This window comes from Anser brachyrhynchus (assembly GCF_964034855.1).
Source record: "Anser brachyrhynchus genome assembly, chromosome: Z".
Taxonomy (NCBI): Eukaryota; Metazoa; Chordata; class Aves; order Anseriformes; family Anatidae; genus Anser; species Anser brachyrhynchus.
This window is the reverse complement of record NC_137697.1, coordinates 46,256,162-46,279,803: the sequence shown is the minus strand read 5'-3', so window position 1 is coordinate 46,279,803 and position 23,642 is coordinate 46,256,162. Positions and strand designations below refer to the sequence as shown.

At 40.0% G+C, this 23,642-nt stretch overlaps 1 protein-coding gene across 11 annotated transcripts in view; it reads left to right on the top strand.

Annotated features, from left to right (window-relative positions):
* ZNF462 (zinc finger protein 462) overlaps positions 1–20,063 on the top strand; it is a 97,761-nt gene extending 77,698 nt beyond the window's left edge. For all 11 annotated transcript variants that reach the window (XM_080574143.1, XM_080574145.1, XM_080574144.1 and 8 more), the window contains 6 exons: positions 427–691; positions 2,649–2,785; positions 8,239–8,462; positions 10,911–11,043; positions 16,164–16,278; positions 17,349–20,063. In XM_080574143.1, the coding sequence (XP_080430269.1) occupies positions 427–691; positions 2,649–2,785; positions 8,239–8,462; positions 10,911–11,043; positions 16,164–16,278; positions 17,349–17,550 (1,076 nt within the window). In that variant the 3' untranslated portion in view covers positions 17,551–20,063. The remainder of the gene's footprint in view (positions 1–426; positions 692–2,648; positions 2,786–8,238; positions 8,463–10,910; positions 11,044–16,163; positions 16,279–17,348) is intronic.
* Positions 20,064–23,642: the final 3,579 nt, after the last annotated feature.

Genomic DNA, 23,642 nt, shown 5'->3' with positions numbered 1-23,642 from the left:
ATCCTATGCCAGATCTTCGTCTGGTGTGAATTGGCATAAAAAATTTCAGAGAACCTGGTCTGATTGATGTGCCAAATGCATAAGTGCTCAGCAGTATGATTAATATTGTTTACCTTCATAAATGAAAAATGTCTTAAGACTTCTTTTTAAACTACTTTTAACTTAAATCTGTTGCTACTTTTTTCCTCCCCAAATCAGATTTTAAAAAGCATAATTTATACTGATCAACTTTTATATTGTAGATTGCACATTAGGTATAGAATTGGTTTACCTCTTCTTCTTAATCCCTTCAGAAAGCTGTCAGCGAACTGACGTCTTTCCCCTGGTCAACACCCTGTAAAAGCCAATAGGTGCTGGAGCAAGTCTTGAACCTTTTTAGGTTTGCTGATCCACATGGAATAACAGCTTCTCTCTGTTTCTCCACAGACTCTTCATACTCAGAGCCTCCTGATGTTCAACAGCAGTTGAACCACTATCAGTCTGCAGCTTTAGCCAGGAACAACAACAATGTCAGCCCAATCCCACTTTCAGGGAGTGCTGCAGGAATGGAAAAAACGGAAGCCATCCTTAACTGTGAATTTTGTGAATTCTCCTCGGGTTACATACAGAGCATTCGGCGTCATTACCGTGACAAGCATGGAGGGAAAAAACTCTTCAAGTGCAAAGATTGTTCCTTTTATACAGGCTTTAAGTAAGTACTGTGGAAAACAGATAAACTGAACTCACAAGGATTTTTTAGTACTTGAAAAGACTTCTGAGATCTTTGAGAGCTGGCTGTAGCTAACAGAAACATGGCCACTGCTGACCAGAGAGAGGAACATAGGAAATGCCATGCCAGATCACAGCAGCATCCATGTAATCCATTTTCCTCTCTCCTACAACAGCCGGTACCATCTGCTGCAGACGAAAGCACAGTGAGTCCTTGCAGTAGCTTTTACTTGCCGAAGGAGATGGTACAGGTAGTGCTTTTTCCTTAACATATGCAAGTAGAGGGTTTTCCTTATCCTCAGGTGTGAAAATGTTCTCTTAAAAAATAAGGTCATTTCCTGGTGCAACTGGCATGAAGCATGAGAAAAAAAAAAAAGTGTTTTAAGGAGATATGAAAAGTTATATCCCTTTCTGAAGAAACCTCTCTCATGTAATTTTATTTCTCTCATTGTTTATCTAGCTGGAGTGTGTTCTCCAGAGTAACTGATAGCACATAGAGACATTTCAGCAAATCCAATTAGATATTGCAGAATGTAAAATCTCAGCTGTCTTGTGTGTGAGTTTTAGCTGTTGTTCCCTAAGGACAAAACGCTTATGCACCTGTGCATCATTTCACTCTGATATGCTGGACCCTCAAGCCTAAGTCCCCTAACTGCCATTTGAGATCTCAAATGTGTTAAGTACTCAGGAGTCTGGTGACAGTAAATAGTATGATTGAGTACAGGAAAGACGTTCTGTTAAAGAAAATGTTGAGCACAAACCTTATCAATCTCCACAAGAGCAACTTTTATTTACATATCTTCAGGCCCTCCCGCCCTTTATGGTACAATTATGCTTTATACCCTGATTGCTATCTGTCTTCAAGATTACCAGTTATCATTAGATCCGTTAAATCTGCTCACATCTTGCTAGTGCCTTTTACTGAGATGAAATAAAATCATCTTTAATCAAATGGCAATTAAAGATACACATACTTGCGTAATGGAGTTGTATTTCTTCATGTGGTATTTCAAACTTTCAAGAACTAAGTCTTCTTTTGGAAGTACACTATGTTTTCTCCCTTTAAAAAAAAAGGGTAAAAAAGCCCATACAAATCCCCCCTTAAGCTCACTGTAGAAACTTAAATGCATGAAAGCACTCACTGAAGTTGATTGAAATACACCTGTAGAATTTGATGATCCCTGGCTTGTGCCCAATGCCACTTGTATTAGTAAGTTGTTCAAGCTAGCAGTCTTGCAGAACTTCAGTGAGGACTTTTAACTCAAGTTCAATGTGGCAATCTCACTAGTTTTTGCAGGCTTTACCACTACCTTAGGAACAAAAAAGAATAACTAAGTCCCCCAAGTTTACAGACATGTCTCATTTCAGTAGTTGAGCTTGTGGTTAGGTAGATATATAGTTAATTTCCTCTATATGGAGGAAGAGTTGCATGTCTCTTACAACTCTTAAGTATGCCTGTAACGTAATATCACAATGGTCTTGTCTTACAAAGACAGAGGAGGTTAAGAATGTTATTTGCCTCCAGAAATACATCTGTATTCACCCTGCAGTCCAGAACAGTTAGATTTTACTCAAGTTGCTAAAAAATATTTTTTTGTTAGAAAAAGTACACAGAATATTTCAGCCTGAAGACAAATAATGCACATAGAAGATGGGAATTCTTTTGGTATCTTAACTATAACAACGTGACTATAGAGCAACTCATGCAGAATATATTGTCAGAATGTGTGCCAGTTACTTGAGTATACAAGCCTACAAATATTTTTGCTCATGTGTTACTCATGTGAGTCGCCCTGCTGCAATGCCATGTGGCACTGTGAAGACAAGGCTGAGTGGTATCTGTACCATTTTACAAGACACTTTCCTTATAGAGCTGTGACACTTCATCGTTCACTGCACACCTCTTTTGACTGCTTCCATCTCTCCCTCCTGTTTCACAGATCTGCTTTTACTATGCACGTGGAAGCTGGGCATTCAGCAGTTCCTGAGGAAGGACCCAAAGACCTTCGCTGTCCTCTTTGCCTATATCACACCAAATACAAACGCAACATGATTGACCACATAGTTCTGCACAGAGGTAATGATATTGCTGTATGTGTCTGTCTGATGAGGGAAATGCTGAATGACGCCTGTGTATTTCAGACTGGCTTCATTAAATTTTCACCTCTCTGTGCTTGAGCACAAGTACATTGACCATCAGGACACCAATAGGACATCAGGCCTTCAGTATTTTTTATTATTTTCTAAATGATACATCTTAATAGTTTCCTGTAAAATTCAAATCCGTTGAAACAGGACAGATTCAACCTCTCTAAAGTAAAGCTTAAAAACAATTTTAATAGTCTTCAAGCACCTATTTACCAAGAGTAGCACTAATTTACAGCTTTGATCTAGGCTAGAGCTGTATACTGCTTTTGTCCTTGTTATTGTAAAGTCCTTGCTATCAAAAACTCTGGGGCACAGTATACCAACTAACTGTAGAGGACCCAGAATATCTCTTGATTACTTGCTTGAAATCTTTCTCTTCGTGATGTGTCACTGTTCTTAGGATCAAAACAAGAATGATCATATTTTATTTTTCTTTAAGACTTCATTTCTTTCTGCTCCTCTCCCTTCTTTTTTTAACCCAGCTAAAAATGGGATTAGGGATTTCTATATTGTATTAACTGCAGGCTTGCTAGCTCAGAAGAGACAGCTGTTTACGCTCTCTGGGCTGGGATTCCTGCCCATAGCTATCACATTTGATGCTTGTAGATGGTCTGTTGGCTGCCGAAATCCAAACCCATGTGTTGGGATGGCACTCTGCCTGCTTGCAGGTTGGGCAGAGTTTCACAGTAGGATACTGGTGGTGTGCAAACACAAGTTTTGCATGCCATCTTTTTCCTGGAGGAGATCCTGGTGTGACAAGCGCTATCGTAATTCCTTATAACATAGCACTTACCACTGTTGGTTACTTAAAGTCCTTCTTGTACCAAAGGAGTGAGGTTGGCAGACTTGATACATATCTCCTAGCACAGCTATTCTGAGGAAACATCTGGGAAAAAATGACCTGTCAGTGATTCAAAAAGCACATTACAAAGCTGCTTTATTTGGTTGTAAAAGTTTGGCAGATGCTTTTACTTCCTGTCTTTGAAGGTGTTGCAGTGTCAGATTTTGCCCAGCTTCAGGGCATTTTCCAGAATTATCTCTCTTCAGAAAAGAGGAAGGTTTAGTTAACCCTTGTACAGTAGACTGTGTGGTTCCAAGTGATGCCAAGGTGTGCTCTTGTTTGTCGCTGTGCCAGAGCACCAGTGAACACTGCCAGACATTTAAAATACAGATAGACAGACTGAGGAAAGGACGTGATGGACTTAGTTAGGAAAGTTTCCGTCAAACATAGACTTTACACTGGGAGTGTCTAGCTGCAGTAGTGAAAGAGCACTTTATGTAGCTGTGCTGCCTCTACAGAGGTGTTTCTGACCCATTGCAAGGAGGTGATTACCTCCTGAGTAAGGTACACTGTGGATATGTTCTTTTGTTTTGCTGTTGTTTCAAATGCACAAACCAGCCTTGAGCCACTGTGCTCTTGGGAAAAAAAAAAAAAAAAAAGATAGCAAAGGACATGATTGTATACCTGCTAGAGCACCGGAAGAGGTAAAACTGTGTAAAAGAAGTTTTAATAAACAAAACAGAACAAACAAAAAAAAGGCACCCCTACAATTTTGTTTATTGTTTGGCAGCAAAAGCAGATGATTTTGACAAGATTTAACATGCACCGAGAGAATGAGAGATGATGAACACAGTCTGGGATAGCCTTCTTCTTTTATAGTCATTACATTGATAAAACAAGAGTATAGTTAGAGTATAGTTGTGATCTGTGGTTAAAGAAAATCAGTTTTTAGGTAGATGGAGTGGTGCAGTGTGTAAAATCAAGAGTGAAGGATTTGATCCATTTCATGTTCCTCCTGTGTAAAAAGGCACATTTACAGATGCATAACTCTTATATTACTTCCAAATTGTTGCACCTGTAGTCCTTGATGAAACTGCATGTGCTTGAAATGGAGAGTATATTTGCGTCTTAATTAGGGTCTGTGGACGTTGACTTTCACAGGCCTAAAGCATTATAAGCTGTAAGGCTGAATGGCTTGTGAGAAATAATTAGACAAGAAATTTGCATCCCCTTGAGGACATGGGCAAACAGGATGCTTCCTAGAGCCTTCTTGCACGTGTAGCCTATTCTGTTCAATCAATTCCTTATCAGTGTAAAAGCTGTTCACCGTCCCTTCTGCAGGCACAGGTGGAGCACAGACTCATTGCCTTTTGGTGGGCCATATTGGGGGACTGACACATCTAGAGGATTTGATCCTCTGTTATGCAGGCAGGTGAAGAGAGAGAGTGTGGTTCTTGCGTTCTTTCTGGCTTTTCTGACAGGCAAGCATGGGAACCTTCTACAGAGACAGAAATCTTGCTCCATGGCCAGCAGAACTATTGGCCTTTAACTTAGTCTGGACGGTGTGATTAGGTTTCATTATCCCTTCCAGCAGCATTTTGGAACACGCTGATATTTTTCCAGGGCTGAATGCAACTTACCAAGATCAGTGTTAGGTCTACTTTAGTGTCCTTGGGAAATTATATTTTCTTCTTTTAGTGATCATTTTACTCTCTTGCTGGTAGAAATGATGATTTTGTTCTTCCATTTAATAGAAACTGCACCCATTTATCTCAAATAGTAAGTTCAATATAAAACATTCAAATTTCCAACTTAATCTACCCCCCAAAAGGCTTCATTGCTGCCTGTGCCGATTCCTTACACATGGTTGTTTCTGTTGTTATCTCTTGTACACACAGCTTCATTCATACATGCAGAACCCTTGTGGTCTGCTTGCTTTTGGCTACTGAAACACAAAATGGTATGTGTTCTGTGACTGTAGCTTGTATTTACATTCATTACAGGCAAAAAATGCATATGTGCAAACACCCAGCAGTACCAAATAATTTTTCTGTAGGCTCAACAGATCGTAGGACTATTTTGTTTGCACTTGGTTTACATTTAAGGGAAGGAGATGAGTTGTGTGTGCTATAGTCTGTTGGTGAGTAAAGAATTTTCCTTGTTAACGAAGGACTGATAGAATCATGGTCTTTTTTATGACTCTAGACAAAAAATGTATGTCTGCTTTAAGTAGCAAATAACTAGCACGTCAATGGCCTTTCAGTGTGTTCTCTGATCTGCACTGGAATTAAGCTGAATGTTTGAGTCTAATTTATGATTGAATTTCTTAAACTGAGATGATGCTGTTTAGGTGTTTGTTTTGTTCTTGTTTTTTCTTAGACCTCTTGATACTATTCCACAATTCATGACAACTTTTCTGTGAAGCATATATAGAAGTCTTTGTTTCATAGAATCATTAAGATTGGAAGAGACCTTCAGCATCATCTGGTCCAACTATCACCCTTCTACCAATGTCACCCACTAAACCATGTCCCTAAGAGCCAGGTCCAACCTTTCCTTGGACACCCCCAGGGATGGTGATGCCACCACCAAATTAGATTAGTTTAGACACTGCTAAAGTCTGAAGAAATCCACACTTGAGAAAAGAAGCTAAATCTTTCAATTTTGTTAGAGGCTTTATGGTTTGCTGTAGTTTTGCCAGTTGCTCACATATGATTAGTGTGTTCTAAATGAGTAATTAAATACAGAAAGCTTTATAGAGGCAAGCCAGATATAAGAACATCACCTTACAAAATGTGAGGTTCTGGGTCCAAATCACCCTGCGAGTTCCAAAATAATTTCTTCGAGGTATCACTCTATGAGCTCATCAAGTAAAAGTTTTAAATCATCCCCTAAAAGTAAAATCCTTCACTCTAGAATTTATGTTTATCTTGCTTTTCTCATGTTACTGTGTTGCTTTTCATTTGAGGAGTGTATGTGTAATTGTGAGAAAATAGGGTTTCCTGATGTGAGCTAGGAAATGCTGAGTTACTACAGAGTAGTAGATAAAACATTTTATACTATGCCATGTTTTAGTGTTTTGTTTTATGTTTTAAATCTGTGCCATGTGCTATAAGAAAAGGGAATTTTCAGATATTTTAGTTGGTGTTTCTCTTTTTGGACGCTTAACTTAGCATTTTCACTTTTGAAACCAGCTGCTTCACTTATTCAGCAAGTCCAAAAGCACACAGTAGCAACAAGCTTCTAAAAAAATCTTTGACCACAGAATCACAGCTTTAAATTCTGTTGTCTCTTAGACTATATTTTCCCTTCCCTGCTTTCCACACCAAATGGCCACAACTTAGCGGCTCTATAGCTAGAAAAGCTGTTATTGGTGTAGAAAAGAATCACAAGTCCTCCAGGTTTTTTAGAGATTTTGCTTTTTTGAAGTGGCCAAAGTGGTAGTTATGAGGTAGGAAAACTTTTGTATTCTGGGAGAAGCTGAGGAGGATGGAATATTTTCATGGGCTGTGGAAAAGGTCTTGTGAGCAGTGGTGGCACATGGATTGGCTGAAGATAAGAGAATAGTGGAGCCTTTTACCACCTTCTAGAAGCCATAAGTGACTTTGTATTTCTTTGGTTGTCTTGTGTTGTGATATTACCCTCCTCGCTAAAGAGAAGGGCCCATTTGCTCAGATTTGTATGTGGATTACCACATCTCATTCCCGTACCCTTCTTGTCAACCACCTGAGATTCAGGCCTGTTTTTTTTTTTTTGTTGTTGTTTTGTTTTGTTTTTTTTTTTTTTGCTCATTTGTTTTAATATGTTAAGGATGACTTGCATGAGGAGGATCAAACTCCTCCTTTAATCTGCAGTCCATAAGGGATAACAGTACTAAATTTTAGTGTTCTAATTAAAAAAGGCCAGTTAAATAACAAAAGCCCATAATAAGGACCTTCTGGTGACCCTCAGCTGAAGGGTCAAATTTGGGATTTCCCTTGTGCACACAGTTTGGGGAACACAGTGGATGAGAGTTACATCAGATTCTGGTTCTGTCAAAAGACTGAAACTAATTGCTGCTCTGTTAAACATCTGTATTTTGTTTGAGAAGCGGAGAGTTTAAAAACTCAGCAAGAGCGTTTGCTGTACATGCTTGTATCCCTGATCTGAACTATGGGAGGTGTGACATGATGTGTGTGTAGATTTTGAATCTGAACTTTCTAGCAGTTATGGATGTGTTGGGAGTTTCTGGTGCTGGCTGAACTGCACAGTCTCTTCCAGAAAAAGGTGCTGCCTTACTTGACCTCACAGTCACCAGTGAGTAGCTTTGAATATCATTTGCTCCAAAACCTCCATTCCCATCCTCTTTACCCAATGAGTAGTTACATTTGTGGGGACATCTGTGTCTGTAGTCTTAGGCGATTAGCCCTGTTGTTACAGAGAATTTTTTTTTTCGTGTGTGTGTGTGCGTTACTCCAGTTTGGGTCCCACTCCTATGTAGGTGGATTTGCATACCCTTATACAAGATTCTGTTCTTTGTGTGGGTGGTAGTTTCCAAGCTGTTGACACGAGGCCTGGTATTTCATAAAATTTGTTAAGCGAACATTGTCCTGTTCCTACAGAAGAGCGGGTCGTTCCCATTGAAGTCTGCCGTTCCAAACTGTCAAAGTACTTGCAGGGAGTTGTTTTCCGCTGTGATAAGTGTACCTTTACCTGCTCCAGTGATGAGAGCTTGCAGCAGCACATAGAGAAGCACAATGAACTGAAACCTTACAAATGCCAACTCTGCTACTATGAGACCAAACACACAGAAGAGCTGGACGCTCACCTTCGAGATGAGCACAAGGTAATTACAAAATAGTTTTAATTTGTAACTATCTACTCCTTGCAAAGGATGTATTTAGTTTATTTGCATGTTAACTCTGATTAAGCCAACCTGCCTTCTCTTCCTCCCACCCCATGACAATTGGAAAACTAATCCCATGTTGGATTTTACTTCCTGTTTTTTTTTTTCTTGTTTTCTTTAGAAAGTCAAAACTGAGAGTTTCTAAAACTGTTAGATTGATCAGAATTGGCAAACTATTTTCTGCAAGGTGTGATCATCTGGAAAAGGCACTTATGAATGGTATTTTTTTTTAAAGGGGAAAAAAAAAGCATTACAAAACAATATTAAGGCTATATGATTCAGCTTTTCTAAAAGGCAGGAGATTCCAAACATAAGATTGCTCTGGCAACTTAAGCAGCATGTAGTGCCATGCATATTTTAATAACAAAGTGGGCAATACCTTCCGTTTACATTTAACACTGGAAAGATAAACTGCAAATGTAATTAAGTCCTAGCTTAAGACTGCTTTGGAGTTTTTGTGGAATCCATGAGTACAGACCTAATCCAGTCTTTAAGAAGCCGCTACAAGACTTCCCACAGACTTCTGTTAACTTTGAATTTCTGTAGCTGTGAACTGTGTATCTGGGAGATACTGAAGTTCTAGGACTTAGTTGTGTTTTGTAGTATTTATCAGAGTATTTTCTTGTTACATTTCCAGGGCAGGCAGCTATTTGTTTCCATCTATTGGAGCTGAGCTGCCCAAGTCCTCATTAAAACTCACTCTCACTTCATTAACTGAACAACACTTCCCTTACCTCCAAACATGTTTATGTCGACAGTATTAGCAGATCAGAAGTCCAAGCAAAACTCTTTGCACTTAAAAAATAAATAAACAAACAAATAAATAAGTAAATAAATGTTTGGCTGTCTTGTAAAAACAAACTCTGTAAACTTAATGTTGGCCTGCTGTGCTTATTTTTATTTGTCTTCGTCTTTATAACTCCTCAAGAGTCTTCTGCAATTCATGCGGTGCATGAGATGCTCCTCATTTTCCAATCACCACAGCAAAAGCCCTGGCATATCCAGGAGACATTAATCCTCATTCTTTTCACAGTGGATCAGAATGGGAAGATTATTCCTCACCTAGCTTTTCCTTCCAGTTTGTACCTGCAATAATGATCCCAATAGTTTACAGTATCTTTTCTATGTCTGTATTCAATAATTTATATCTTACTAATTTGTGTCCAAGTTCTGGGCTCAGATACCCAAGTGATATATTGCACCTTAAAGATTTCCTGTGTATGAACTGGGTCGAATTAAATGCCTTGCATGTGGTCTTGTCTGTTTAAGTCTCACTGGGTAACGTGTCAAGTCAGATAACCTCATCCCAGCTGTCTGTGGGTAGTAGTTCTAGGAACCCGATTACTTGTACACAACTGCGTTTAGGATAGCTTGCTATTTGGAGATATACTAGAGTCTAATTCATATGACCCTTAGGTTCATTCAGATTCCCTTTTCTGCAGAGGCATAAAAGATAGTCAGTGGGGGTTGGTATTTCATTCAGCATCTTGCAGGAGATTTTGTACTGCACTCATTCCTCTGTCTCCATCCTCTCTGCCTCTGTAGCTCAGTGCCTGTGCTGCTGGAGGGCTGTCTTTTTGTGTGAAAGCTGAATCCAAAATCCTTACCAGCAGTGATCAATGAGCTCAGAGGGCTCTCGTCATCAAACAAGTATTAGCCATAGTTTCCTGGTCATGCTTCCACTGTCTGCCTCTGCTGTAAATCTGGACTGTCCCTCTGCTGTTTCTAGTGAATGTAGTAGAGTTCCTGACTTCTGTGCCCTAAGCTGCTGCTTACATACTGCTGCCTTGAGCTATTAAGTGCTGGTGCATTTTACCCTAGGGTTAGCTGAGTTTAACTGCTGGGTGAAGTGTTCACATTATAGTCTATATATCAGTTTGCAAAGCACTTTGAAGCTGTTCATGAGAATTAATCTGTTATTAACGAGTGAAAGTGTACATGGTGTGCAGCAGCCATGTGCTTAGTAAAGGACTCATCCTTTCATGCGTGACGCTGAATGAACCAGCCACAAACAATTTTCTTTCAATATGAGTGTGCAATGGCAATGTTTGACCATCATAGTAGAATGATCCTGTAAAAGTAGGATACAACTTAGTACTTTATATTTCTTGGACTTCTTTAGTTTTAATACCTCAAAAACAGGAAGAAAAGAGGATAATTTACTGAATGGCATTAATCTTTGAAAACCACAAAATGAGAAACACAGATAAAACAGTGAAAAATTAATTGTTGTTACTGAAAATAAATGAGTGTTAATTTGAGCAGGTCTGCATGTCACCTGTGGCTGAGTAGGCTTTGGGGTATACTGGATTTCATTTTGCATATGTGGTGTTTTTTCTGAGTAGCTGGTGGTCGTGCTGATTGCTGACAAAAGTGTTTTTGTCAAAGGTGAGTCGTAATTTTGAGCTGGTTGGACGGGTTAACTTGGACCAGTTGGAACAAATGAAGGGAAAAACAGAGAGCTCCAGCAGTGATGAGGAAGAAAAAGAAGACGAGTTAAGTCCCAAGACCGAAGAGAGAGGTCAGTACAGTGCTTTTTTTTTTCTTTTAAGACACAGCAACGTGCCCCACCAGTCCCAACAAGGAAGGTCAGCTGTTGACTCTACAGCACATTCCAGCAGAGTCATGTAGGCATGCCAGGAGGAACAGAATGGAGCTTTTGTGAAGACACCATTCCTGGGGGAATCTCATGTTTCTAATCCTTATTGCAAGTTTTCAGTCTGTTAAGAAAATACGTACTATGAGAAAATGCATATAGGATCTTTGACTTTATCTGCCCATGCAGAGATAACATCTATAAGGTCCTGGAAAACTATGCAAGCTGGGAGTACTTTAGAGGTCTCTCAGATTTTCTGTGTTGGTAATCAGTTTTTAGCTTCTCAGTTGGCAGTGTTCAAGCAAGGGATGAAGGAGTCATGGCCAAACTTTTTTATGGGCTGTTCCTAACTCTGTGCCCAGCATTCCTTCCTTGTTAGAGAGCTAGTCCTGTTGTAGTTGTTGCAGTTGGCAGCTCTAGAGCCAGGGTAGGTCCATGTCCAATGTATACCATTGTGTATTTATGTGCATAAGTGCATTTCTATGAGTAATCCCACTTACTTTAGCAAGGCTAGGGCATGTACTCGCTAATGCATTTGTTTTGGTCAAAGTTATATCAATAGGGAAAAAGTAATACCCTTATAAATCAAACCGTATGTTGTCCTTGCCCTCTCCCAGTATGAAAACCAACTTATTGCAAGTATCTGGTCTAAATTGTATGTTGTTTAGTTTGCTGTGGTGTTCAGTTCATTGGTCAAATACAGTATGTTCATGACTCTTTAATAAGCCCTATGATGCCTCGATGTTGGGATCCTGGGGGTCATTCACCCTCCAGGTGCCAATGACTGCAGTTAGCTAAGTTTTTATGTACTTAAGTAAAGATATGCCATGATGTTTACCTTTTTCCTCCTGAATTTTCAACTTTCAGTGAAAGATTGATTTCCAACACATACAGGAGTTGTTCACAAAAGAAAAAGTGTCTCCCCAAATCATTTTAGACCTTGAAAAATTAAGATTTCTGGATTCACAAGTTGTTTTCAGAACAAGAGAGGTGTAGTTCATTTCTCTCACCTTCTTAATAGCCAGGCCCCAGTGTCTTGGCTTTTGTTTAGTGTTCCTGCAGCATAAATTCAGTCTGTGCTTATCAGTAGCACTTCAAGTGTAGTTAATGATAGTTTTTATTTAAATGAGAAAGGAAGCTAGTGGGATAGGAAACCATTTACATTTTAATGAAAAGTATCCTTCACAAGATCTTAGGTAGCAGCAGTAGAAAAATCAGAGGACCTGCTAAAGGGATATTAGCTCCATATGCATTTCAAAGTTCAGGGTTATTAAGTGTGAAAGCCTGATCAGGTGTCAGTTCAGGCAGAGCTTCAACCCTCAGAGGTTCATGGCTGGAACACTTTGTCTACAGGACCACCCCCCTCCTAGTTGCAGATACAGCACAGTGATTAATGTTTTGGATAGACCCACAGCTAGTAAAGGATGAAGAGTCACGCTGACCTTGTGAGGATTACCTTAGCATTACACAGAAGCATTGCTACTGAAGTGACCATGGAAACTGTGATATCCAGTACAAGGGGAAGAAGATGCTGTCTGCCAGGCCTTACAAATCCCTGTAAATGTGCTGTAGGGAGGGGGACAGCCCAAGGTGAAGTTCATTGGTTAAATTGGCTTTAGGATATTTCTTTTTGTTATATTTATGGTGCAAGTGTAAAAACATCGCCTTCTCTGCTGGAGATTTAAACTTACAGGGAAAATAGATAAGTGTTATCTCTGTGTTTCATGTGATCTATAGTTAAGCAAGGGATAGTGTGTAAACAATTCTAAGTTTTATTCTGTACTTTTTCCACCTGTGTATTTCCCATCAGCGGCTGGCTAAAAAGGGATTTGTGCATGATTGTTTAGATGACCAATTTAAAAAAAGCATGCATATTTTCTGGCTCGTTTTGCAGGTATTCTTTCCTGACTGGATGATAAGGGTGATGTTTCACCATTATTAATTTTTCTCCTTTTAATCTATTACAACTTGTAATATTTTATACTATAATAGGTTGAACAGGATTGAATAGGAAAACATTTATGCCTACTGCAGAAAGTTATATTTACTGTATTTTTCTTGCCAAATTGTAGTTTACCACTTTAAGGTGCAAGATCCAAAGTACATTTTAGAAAAATGTCCCAGTGAGACAGGAGCTGAAAGTGTGATTGGATGCAGAGTTGCATGTTGACATCGTCTCCCAATGGATTTTTAGAAGATACTTCTAATGTAGAAATGGTTTGCTGTCTTAGCAGAGGACCAGACCCATGCTTTTAAATATTGACTGCCACAGTGGCTAATGGTGTCACAGCTCTCAAACCACATCAAACTGTGTAGTCTCATATTCCTCTTGGGGGTGCTTTTGATGATTCTAGCCTTTGTGGTGTTAGCAGGAAGTGGGATTTGCTGAGAGTGCCTCTTTGTGCTCTTGAGAATCTGGAAGCAAATGCTGCCTGAACCCTCTGAAGTCTGTGACTTTGGCAGAACCAGGGTTTCTTTCCATGAGTCAAACGAGCGGCCTAGATTCACCGCTTTGACTTCAGGCTGGAATGCACAGTACTGAAGGTGCAGAGAGGAGTGTGTTGCTTCTCCAAATGGACTACTGGGGCAGTGGACCAAAGAAGAACGAGTGCCCATGCGAGCAGACAGAGATGGGTATGTCCCCTCAGCAGAGCTGAACAGCTGTTTTTGATGGGAAAGGAAAACAATGTTTTGCTTCTGGTGAAGGACAGCAGAAAACATAATGACCTGGAAGGAAGAAGATGGCAGGGGCTGGAGAGGAAAAAGAGGGTGTTTGTCATACACCACAGAAAGAAACACTGCCCCTGCTAGAGACTGTGTCCCAGATGACCTCTGTCTCACCAGAATCTACTTCCATGGTAGAGGGGGGAAACAGGGAAGGATACAGAAGTGCTTGTACATAATATTATGCAAAAACAAAAAACACAAACAAACAAAAAGCAACAACAACAAAAAAACACCACCAAAACTGAAGACAAGTCAGGTGTCTGTGCAGTTTGTTACCTCTCATCCCTCTCATTCTCAGGCCCCAGAGAAGAGCAGCTTCTGATACTCCTTCAGGGAAGCAGTCCAAATTCACAGCCCTAGAAGCAAAAATGATCAGGAAGTAGGGTGAACACTAGAGTGTATTCTGAAGAGCTGGTGGATTTACTAGAGTAGCACTTGCTAATCTTAATGGGAATTGCAAATATAAATCCTCCCTATTTGTTTCAGCAAAATATCCTCTGTAGTACATATCTCTTCTTTGTAGAGAACCAGAATGAAGTTCCTATTGTGTACTATATGGCAGGCATATTTCTTGTACAGAAGAGCAACTTCTGCTTCCAGAACATCTGCCCTCTACAAATATTTGTCCCTGTACCATGTCTGTGTGTTGCAGTGTACTTATAAATTTGTACCACACACATGGATTAAGATCCAGATGGATTTCCCCATCCCTGGAAATGCTTACAGCCAAATTGGATGGGGCTTTGGGCAACCTGGTCTGGTGGGAGGTATCCCTGCACATGGCAGTGGGGCTGGAACCATTCTGTGATTCTGTGTAAACTGAACTAATGGTATTGACTTAATTTCTGGTGTTCCTATTGACACAGCACCTTGCTTTGTGATGTTTATCCACGTAATAAATCACCAACAGTAAAAACTAGGAAGCAGGGGTGTTTCTTTGAGGAGGAAGAAGCGACAAATGATGTTAAGAATAATTTCATATAGGACTTTACTGAAGTGGGATATGTGTCACAAAAATACCTTTACAAAACTTTAGATATGGATAGTAGTGCTTGTGTGGACAGTTTTAGGATCATAGGCTGATCTTGAACAGAGTAAATCTGTGAGTGAAGAAATCAAGCGAGCAGAGATCAGAACTAGAAAGAAGCAAAATCCCTTTTATTATGTAGTTTGGGAGGAGTCAGAAAGACATTCTGTTGATTTCTTGCTTAAGATAATCCCTGCTAAGGAATTAATGCTCTGAGCAGATGGTGCTGTCTCATATCCAGCAAAAGAATCAAGTGAGATAGTCCATGCAATTATTTTTAATGGCTTGTGTGGTGATCTTCTTAATTTGTGAGAAAATGTTTCATCTTTTGTTAAAGCTGGCTGTGTTCACGTGGGTTTTGGCTTTCAGAAATACTGCTCCCTCAGCTGCCAGTGAGTTCACTCGTATTACTAGGTGCTTGACACTTCTGCAAATGAGGCCCCAAGCCCTTCGTATAAAAAGATTAGGATGGGATGAAACACCTATGCAGTTATGATGCAAGACTTTTACAGATACTCTAGCTTGTAAGACTTCATAATGAACAGTCTATTTCTTCTGAGGATCACATGTTAATCGCAGAATCATAGAATGGTTTGGGTTGGTGCTCCAGACCCTTCATCATCTCTGTGGCCTCCTCTTGACTCACTCTAACAGGTCCATGTTAAGAGGTCTTGTGCTGGGGGCCCCAGAGCTGAATGCAGTGCTCTAGGTGGGGTCTCACGAGAGCAGAGCAGAGGGGGACAATCACCTCCCCAGCCCTGCTGGCCACGCTGCTTTTGGTGCAGGCAGGATACGGTTGGCTTTCTGGGCTGCAAGCGCACACTGCTGGCTCATGTTGAGCTTCTTGTCAACCAACACCCCCAGGTCCTTCTCCTCAGGGCTGCTGTCAGAGTTTGTGTACAACCAATTCAAAAAATTGAAATGTAGATGGGCTTTTTTTCATTTTTCTTTCAAGCCATTTTTACCATAAACTCCTCTCAGTGTTAGTTTTGAATTCAAACTCCACAGTCTCTTCATTTATTGAAATACAAGGACAGGGTGTAGTAAGTAACTCTGTTACATTTCTTTGCAGATATGTTCTAAGATTTAGGATGGGGTATGTTACTTGGCAGTGTCATTTTGTTTTGGAGAAATTGCATTTTCACAAACACAATAATTGATGGGTATGTCCTTTTGCTTCTTAGAGATACTCTTTTTCTCTTGGAGCAGCAGAAGGGATCAGAGTAGGATCGCAGTGGTCCCTTCTTGCCCTGGGACATAAAAATTCACAGGCTGTGCTGACCTTTTCCAGATCCCATGATGTTTTCTGACACTGGTCCTCCAGAGAAACGCTTCCCGTGCGAGTTCTGTGGCCGATCATTTACAGAAGGCTCTGAGTGGGAGCGACATGTGCTGAGACATGGCATGTAAGTTGGTTTACCCTCCTTCACCAAAGAGCCAGAGGTAACAGTAGTAGTGTATTCCCCCACAGTATTCTCACCTTCCAGCCAGTCCCATGATGAAGGCAAACATGTTTACATGAAGGAAGAATTCTATCTTAAGTGTTGCTACAATTATTGGATGTCTCTGTATGAGAATTTCCAGTTCAGCCTTTTTTAACTGCACAGCCCAGAGTAGCTGTAGACTGTAGGGCTATCCCTAAGTGAATACCACATAGTTGCCCCAGGATAACTTCAGCAGAGTGTGCAGTTGACTTCGCCTGCCAGTAGAGCAACTTAAAAACGGCAAAAAAATATGAGGAATGTTCTAGGAAGCACCATTTTTTTTTCTCCTGCCTTTCTTACTATGTTTATATTGCATGCTTGCAGCTAAACTTGTAGAGCAGTGCAAAGAATTATGTGCAGAGAAATTACGGTAAGACCTTAAAGGGGAGTTAAATTTGTAATGAACTCCTCTTAAAATGAGCATAGTGAAGTTCATAGCAAAGATCTTTGTCAACAGTTTGCACACCGTGGGATGATACGCGTCACAGATAAGATAGCTGTCTCTGGAACGCTTAATTTTCCTTCTCTTGATGAAGATCAGTTCTGTAGTACAGATGTCTTTGCTGACAAGAGTTTCTTCAAAGAACAGAACTTGTTCAAGGTTGCTGTCCTGCAGAAGACATTTAAATACAATATTGTAACTTAACTGTGGCAGGGTGAAAAATATTTTAATCTTAATACCCTTAATCTTGTCTACCTAGGTAAGAGTATTTGAAATGTTGAAAGCTAGAAAAAGTTTTATTGGATCATTAACTCTTTGGGAAAAGTACTCTTTTCCTGTGCCTTTCTTTGAGCTCTAATGTCATGGGTCCCACTGGCAGCTTCATTCCACTACCTCTCCTCTTAAGCATGAGGTGGCAAAGGTGTGGCTGCTTGTGTCAACTTTTTTTGGAAGAAGTCTGTTTTTCCTCCTTCTGTGGTACGCATGGATTGGCTTTGCTGTTCTCTGTACTGACTGCAAGTGTTTCTGTATTCTGCTGCTTGGCTTTCAGGGCACTGAATGAAAGTAAGCATGGGACCAGCGAGGACAGCCAGCCGAAGGAGGATGTGGAGGAGACTGTTAGCACACTGCCAGAAGAAAAAGAAAGCATTGAGAAAATGGTGCTGGACTATTCCCACAACAGTGAAACAGTAGTCAGTGTGGTAGCTGCTGACAAACCTCTCCAAGAAAACCCGGAGGCCAAAAACGAATAAGCATTTGGTGTCATTTTAACCAACGTACTTGAACAGTGATGAGTGGGATGGGGTGGGCGGGCGGGGCGGGCAGAAGGAAGAAATAAAGCTGCTTTTAGGACTGAATGATCTATTTTCAAAGCACTGGTACCTGTGTGAGTGTGTGTGTATTAAAGTTATTTAAGTGGTGGAATAAGTGGCTCCATTACATCACTGCATCTTTTCTTCTGGATCTTGACAATGGGAAGTTACATTCATCTTGGACTAATGAAGAAACTCCCCATATTCCTACATTACACAACGTGTTTTGCAGTGGAGACTTGGATTGTTTGTGAATGGAGGCATCGTGAGCCTGGAAGAAGTAAGGGGATAACTTTTCAACGCACAAATTTTGGTGCGTTTTTCTAGTTTTAATACATAATGCTTTTCCAGACTGAATGCAACTGCTTTAGAAATGAAAAAGAAAAAAAAAAAAAAAAGAAAACAGAAACAAAACAGAAACTGCTTTGCTTAAAACAGTCACCTGTTTCCTAGTACCTCAAAATTAACCAAGGGAGATCTCTGCATTTGTCAGTACTACCTGTTGTCATTGTGGTTAAATGTAGAGAGACTGCTGGGCAAGGTGGTGAATGGAGGAAGAAAAAAGTTTTAAAGAAAGAAACAAATTGTGCTTAAAATCCCAGTGTGGGTTTTATTTCTTAAAATACTGTGATTTTTTTAATTATTTTAGTAAAAAAAAAAACAAAAAAAAAGAGAGAGACTTTAATTCCTAGATAACTGTTTGTGAATTGTCATCCTTTATTCCAGGTAAGCTGTTTGTTAGTATTCAGTTATAATTTTAGGATTTGATAGATTTCATGTGACTGATTGTGCGGTTTTGTTTGCCACATTTATTTTCTATCAGCCTGAGGTGTTACAAATACAGCACAATTAAGTTTGTCATGTAAAATGAATTATTTCTTTTCAAGGGGGGACAGGGAAAGGAGACTAGATCTTGTGAATAGAACTTTTTGTTGCTGTTGTTGTTGCTGTTAATTTTAAACATACGTAAATAACAAAGATGTTTTAACTTTTTTTTTTTTTTTTTTTTTTTTTTAAGAATAAAGAACCAAACTTACAGCACAGCTATGCAGCTTGCGGGCCAAACACATAGGTCCTCATAACCGTTCTGTTGCTTGTCATATTAACATCTATCAGTCTCACACCAGTAACTTTTTGTTAAGATTGGCTGCCTTGTTTTCTTCTGTCCGTGGTGTGCGTGCTTTCTTTTTTGTTTTGGTGTGGTGGGAGGGGAGGGGTGTTTGTTAACACATCTTTTTGCAAGCGGAGGTGTAATAGTTACATATGACATTGAGCCTGGAGAACTACTTTACTCGATTCAAGGTGGAGTTGCTGAGTTTTTCCCCTCCTCCTTAGCTTTTAGCATGAGGGGAGCAGCGTAGAACGAATAGGAACCTACATACCTAAGTGGCTGATCCTGCACTTTTCCTGGGATGGAAAGCCTACCAAACTCAAGGGGATTTTGAGCAGGGAATACAGGATCTGGTGCCCATGGTATGTTCTGATTGTGAACAAAAAAGAGTTTCTTTCCAAAAAGTAGAAAGTACTTGACTGAAACCTAGTTTTAGAAATGCATGTGTCTTTGTTTTTTTTTTTTGTTTGTTTTGGGGGGGGATCTATGGGAGGGGGAGGGGGGAAAAGAGGAAGCTGCTGGGAAAACGGTGTCCCAGAGAGCTTCACATAAAATTGATGGCAAAAATGTTGCATTTGTAGAATAAGTGCTACTTGAGAAGCATGGTGTTTTGCGTTTGAGGATTCATCAGTTGTGGGGTAGGGGGATTCCTTTGATTTTTGTTTTCCAATTTTTTTGCCTTTTTTTGAAGTAGGGAGGGAACGTCATGTGAAAAACACATTCGAGGGACAAATATAAATACACATTTTGTGTCTGTATTTGTTTTTAATTGGCCTCATTTCAAATGTATTTCAACAGTTCCATACCTGGATTGGGTGTTTGCAATGGTTACCAAAAATGAAAAAGAAAAAAAAAAAAGAAATAAATGATTGTGACATGCTTTTATCACTACTTTATTTTTCAAATAACATGTAAATATTGTAATCCATTGGATTTTGTTTTGCTAACCTGTTAATAAAACATACGGGACCATTATCCTTTTAACAAGCTTAGAATGTCATATTGTTTTCCTTTTTTTTCTTTTCCCAAAAATGTATACCTGATATATTGTGGACACACATTTTAGATGCATTATTATGATTCTGTTGACTGTAATGACATAGAATTGAAAATAACATTTTTTTCATTGTTTAATTTATACAGAGGACTTTTTCAGAGTTTGACAGAAGGAATTAAATAGCAAAATGCTAACCCATTGGCTTCAGCACTCGGTATTTCCTGATTTTAAAATTACTGCTTACTGATGGGGGATAGGAAGGGGATACTGAACTGTTGCACTGACGGGTTTGTTTTTTTTAAAAAAAAAAAAACAATGAAAATTAATAAAAACTTTTTAAGAGTGTGTGCCTGTGTGTGTGTTGTTCTTTATTGGCTACTTTCATGATGGGACTATAGAAATATCTATGTGACTGGTTCTGCAGTTAACATCTCTGGGAGGGAGTAAAGCATCCCTTTTTCCTCTCTTCATCCTTTCTCCCCCTATTTCATGGAAAGGGTACTTTGGATTTACAGGTGGGGTGGGGTGACTTATCTAGCTCACATAGGGGTGAGGGGTCTGCCACATCCCTGAAGAATGCCTTACATATCCACCAGCCCAACATCCATTAGAGGACAAGGGCATATTGCCAAAGTCTGCTGACTCCTCCTGAACCCAAACATAGAAATGAAGAAATTTTGCAGTCTGTCTTGAAGGATCAAAATAGATGGAGACAGGCTACTATTTGGATTATCAACTCAGTCTCTTCATGAGTTGGGATACTGTATGCTCCAGTATCTGATGACCTGAGACTGCGCTTAATCAGAGTTGAATATACACCCAGTTAGCTGGGGCAAGGGGGATTATTTTTTGCCTTTTCCTCTGTTGAAAACCTTAAATGATGCTTGTGGTGTTGTCTTGGAATCTTTCTTTGCTAAGTATAGATTTTTAAAAGCACATTGAAAAGATGTCAGAAGTGTCCCCCTTCCCCACCCAATCACCTCCTTATTTTCCATGTGTCTTAAAATAACTAATTTTTTAGCCTATCTATACAAAAAAAAAGAAAAAAAAGGAAAAAAAAGGGGGGTGGGGAAATGATGTATTTTAGGCTTTGTAGACATTGCCTTTTTTCAGTGATCTCTGGAAACCTTTCTCCATGAGGGAGGCCTACAAATAACTTGCACACTATGTTCTACCCCAGAACTAACTTGCACTTCGAAAAGAGAAAGGGTTGCCATTGATCAGCCACTAACAAGAATTACATGACTGACATAATGAAAGACCTTGCGATGATTTCTAGAGTATTACAGTTCTGTTATCCCATTCACCTCAGTGGCAGGTTTGTGTAAGTGAAATTGAAATAAAGCCCTCTGTTTTCCCTTCCCAGTTGCAGGTTTCTGGCTGAATGGGACTGGCTCACCTGTCTTGAAATTCCTGTTCTGAATTAAAATACATCTTAATGTTTTGGGAGAGGAAGAAGCAAAGGAAGTAGTTGCTATCATGAGTCTCTACTTGAAATTCCTTTTCTTTTTTTTTTTTTTTTTGGTAACTGGGAGCCCTGGGCTTCACAACAAGCATTCATGCTGTTGGACAACTGGTGCTCTGCACACAGTGTTCCCAGGCTCATTGTCCTTCCTTTTCTTAAGAAGTCTGGGTAAATGTTTACTACCTTATTACTATCTGACTCCTGGCATTTTCATTTGGCCTTGAAGTGCTCACACTGGTGCAAAAGCTTTGCTGGAGTTGCTATGGGAAGGGAGACCACAGTCTCCCTCTCTTGCAAACACACAACCTCCCTAGAGTTGGGTTGAGCAGCCTAGGCCACAGGTTACCTGGTGATTTAGAGACCAAAACTGAGGATTGGCAATGTCACAGAAAAGATTGTAAGTCCAGTACTGCAGGGCTTTCAGTGGACAATCTACTGTTTGCAAAATGAGTGGGACTTATGTGATACTTGTACCTAAGTTATCTTGGAAACTGGTGTCTTATGGAAGACTTCATGTGAACTTAAACAGTGAAAGTCAGTCTCCTGGCTTCAAGAAAATATCTCAATATCAAGAAAAATATCTCAATTGCAGATGTTCGGTACATTTCAGTGAAAACTACCCCAAGCTTCTCCTCTCCTCCCTACCCTGAAGTGTATTTTGTTCAATATTTTTTTCTGATAACACAGGACTTTTCCACCATGAGAGCCAACTGTCTGGCTCCAAAGCAACCAGATTACTGAACAGGAAATGATTCTGGGTAAGAAGATTTTGGAAAAGGGGAATGTGTAATCCAAGATAGGCTTAAGATGTTACAGAAACCTCTCTTTGTTTGCAGAGTGGTTAATTCCACTGCCCCCACACCAAGTGCCACTGGAAACAGGGATTCCAGTTTGAGCAGTCTGGAGTGCAACCTGCAGCGTTGAAGGCTACAGTCCTCCCAGGATGCAACAAGTAGACCTTTTGATGTTGTCTTGTCTGTCACTTATCAGACTGCCCTCAGATAAATGGGTGGCGTCAAATAACCCCATGAGTCAAAGGTGGGACTGGAGGGCATAAGTAAAAGAGCGAGCATCCTGGTCAAATTTTTGGTAAAGAAGACTGATGCCTATTTGGATCAATAGAGGTTTGGAGAACCTAGTTGAACGCATCATTCTTCCTGCTGTGTCTGCAGTTACTTACCTGTATGTGGAAATGCAGTACACCTTTTGCAAGGGTGCAGGAAGAGAAGGAAGTCTGATTCATCAGTCATGCAGGTTGTGTGAGTGTGGATATAAAGGGAGAAGGAATTTGAATAGGGTAACAGGACAGCTTCCTGAACAGCGGAGTGGGACAATGGAGCAGGTCATCCAGTGAGGATATGGTATCTTCACCCTTGTTGTTTTTTCAAACACATAAAAGCCATGACTGACCTAGTCTAGCGTTGGCAATAATTCTGCTCTTAGCAAGAGGTCAGACCAGAGACCTCCAAAAATCCCTTTCAGGCCCATTTCCTATTTCAAGATAAATTTCCCCTGACATTTTGCAAGTCCGTGATTTTGGTGTGAAATACTTTAAGGAGGTGCTCATTGACTCATGAGCTCTTCTCTGAACTCAGCATTTGTCTATCTTATGTCCACTCATTTTTAACCAAAAGGCATTACTTCCATACAAATATATGCCCAGTGATGTAATGCTCCTACGGTAACAATCTCATGGCAGGATCAAAGAAAATTTTTAGCAGACTTTCTGTGTGGGTTTATTTTCATCATTAGCAAGGGACAGCACTGAACAGCGCTTAGATGTAGAAAACAGCTATCAAATAGGAGAAGATATCTCTCTCTGCTTCTGGGATTCCTCTCGGTCCAAACTATTTAATTAATTCAGCCTTGAATCTCACAATTCCTTTTCTCCAGCACTCCCACAATATGCTACAAATCAAGTGAAATACGAAAAAAAAAATAGTGTCAGTGTGGTGGGGTTTTGTTTTTGCTTTGCTTTTGTGATTGAACCAGCATTCTCACTTGTTACAACTGGAAGAATCCCATCCAAAGTTCTGTCGACTTTAAAAAAAAAAAAAGGAAAAAAAGAGGAAAAAAATAAGGATGAAAACATCAAGAAAAAAAAGCTTGAACAAATAACTTCTCGTGCAATGTACTCCGTTGTGTAGCAACGGATGGACTGATGGACTGTGCAGCTAAGAGTCAGGTAGCACTATTGGCTTTTCTTCTACATTTGAGAACTCTTTTCTGCTAGCAGAATCATAGAATCACAGGGTGGTTTGGGTTGGAAGGGACCTTCAAGATCACCCAGTTCCAACACTGTGCCATGGACAGGGACACCTCCCACTAGACCAGATTGCTCAAAGCCCCATCCAGCCTGGCCTTGAACACCTCCAGGGGCGAGGCATCCACAGCTTCTCTGGGCAAGCTGTGTCAGTGCCTCACCACCCCCAGAGTATAAGAATTTCTTTCTTATATCT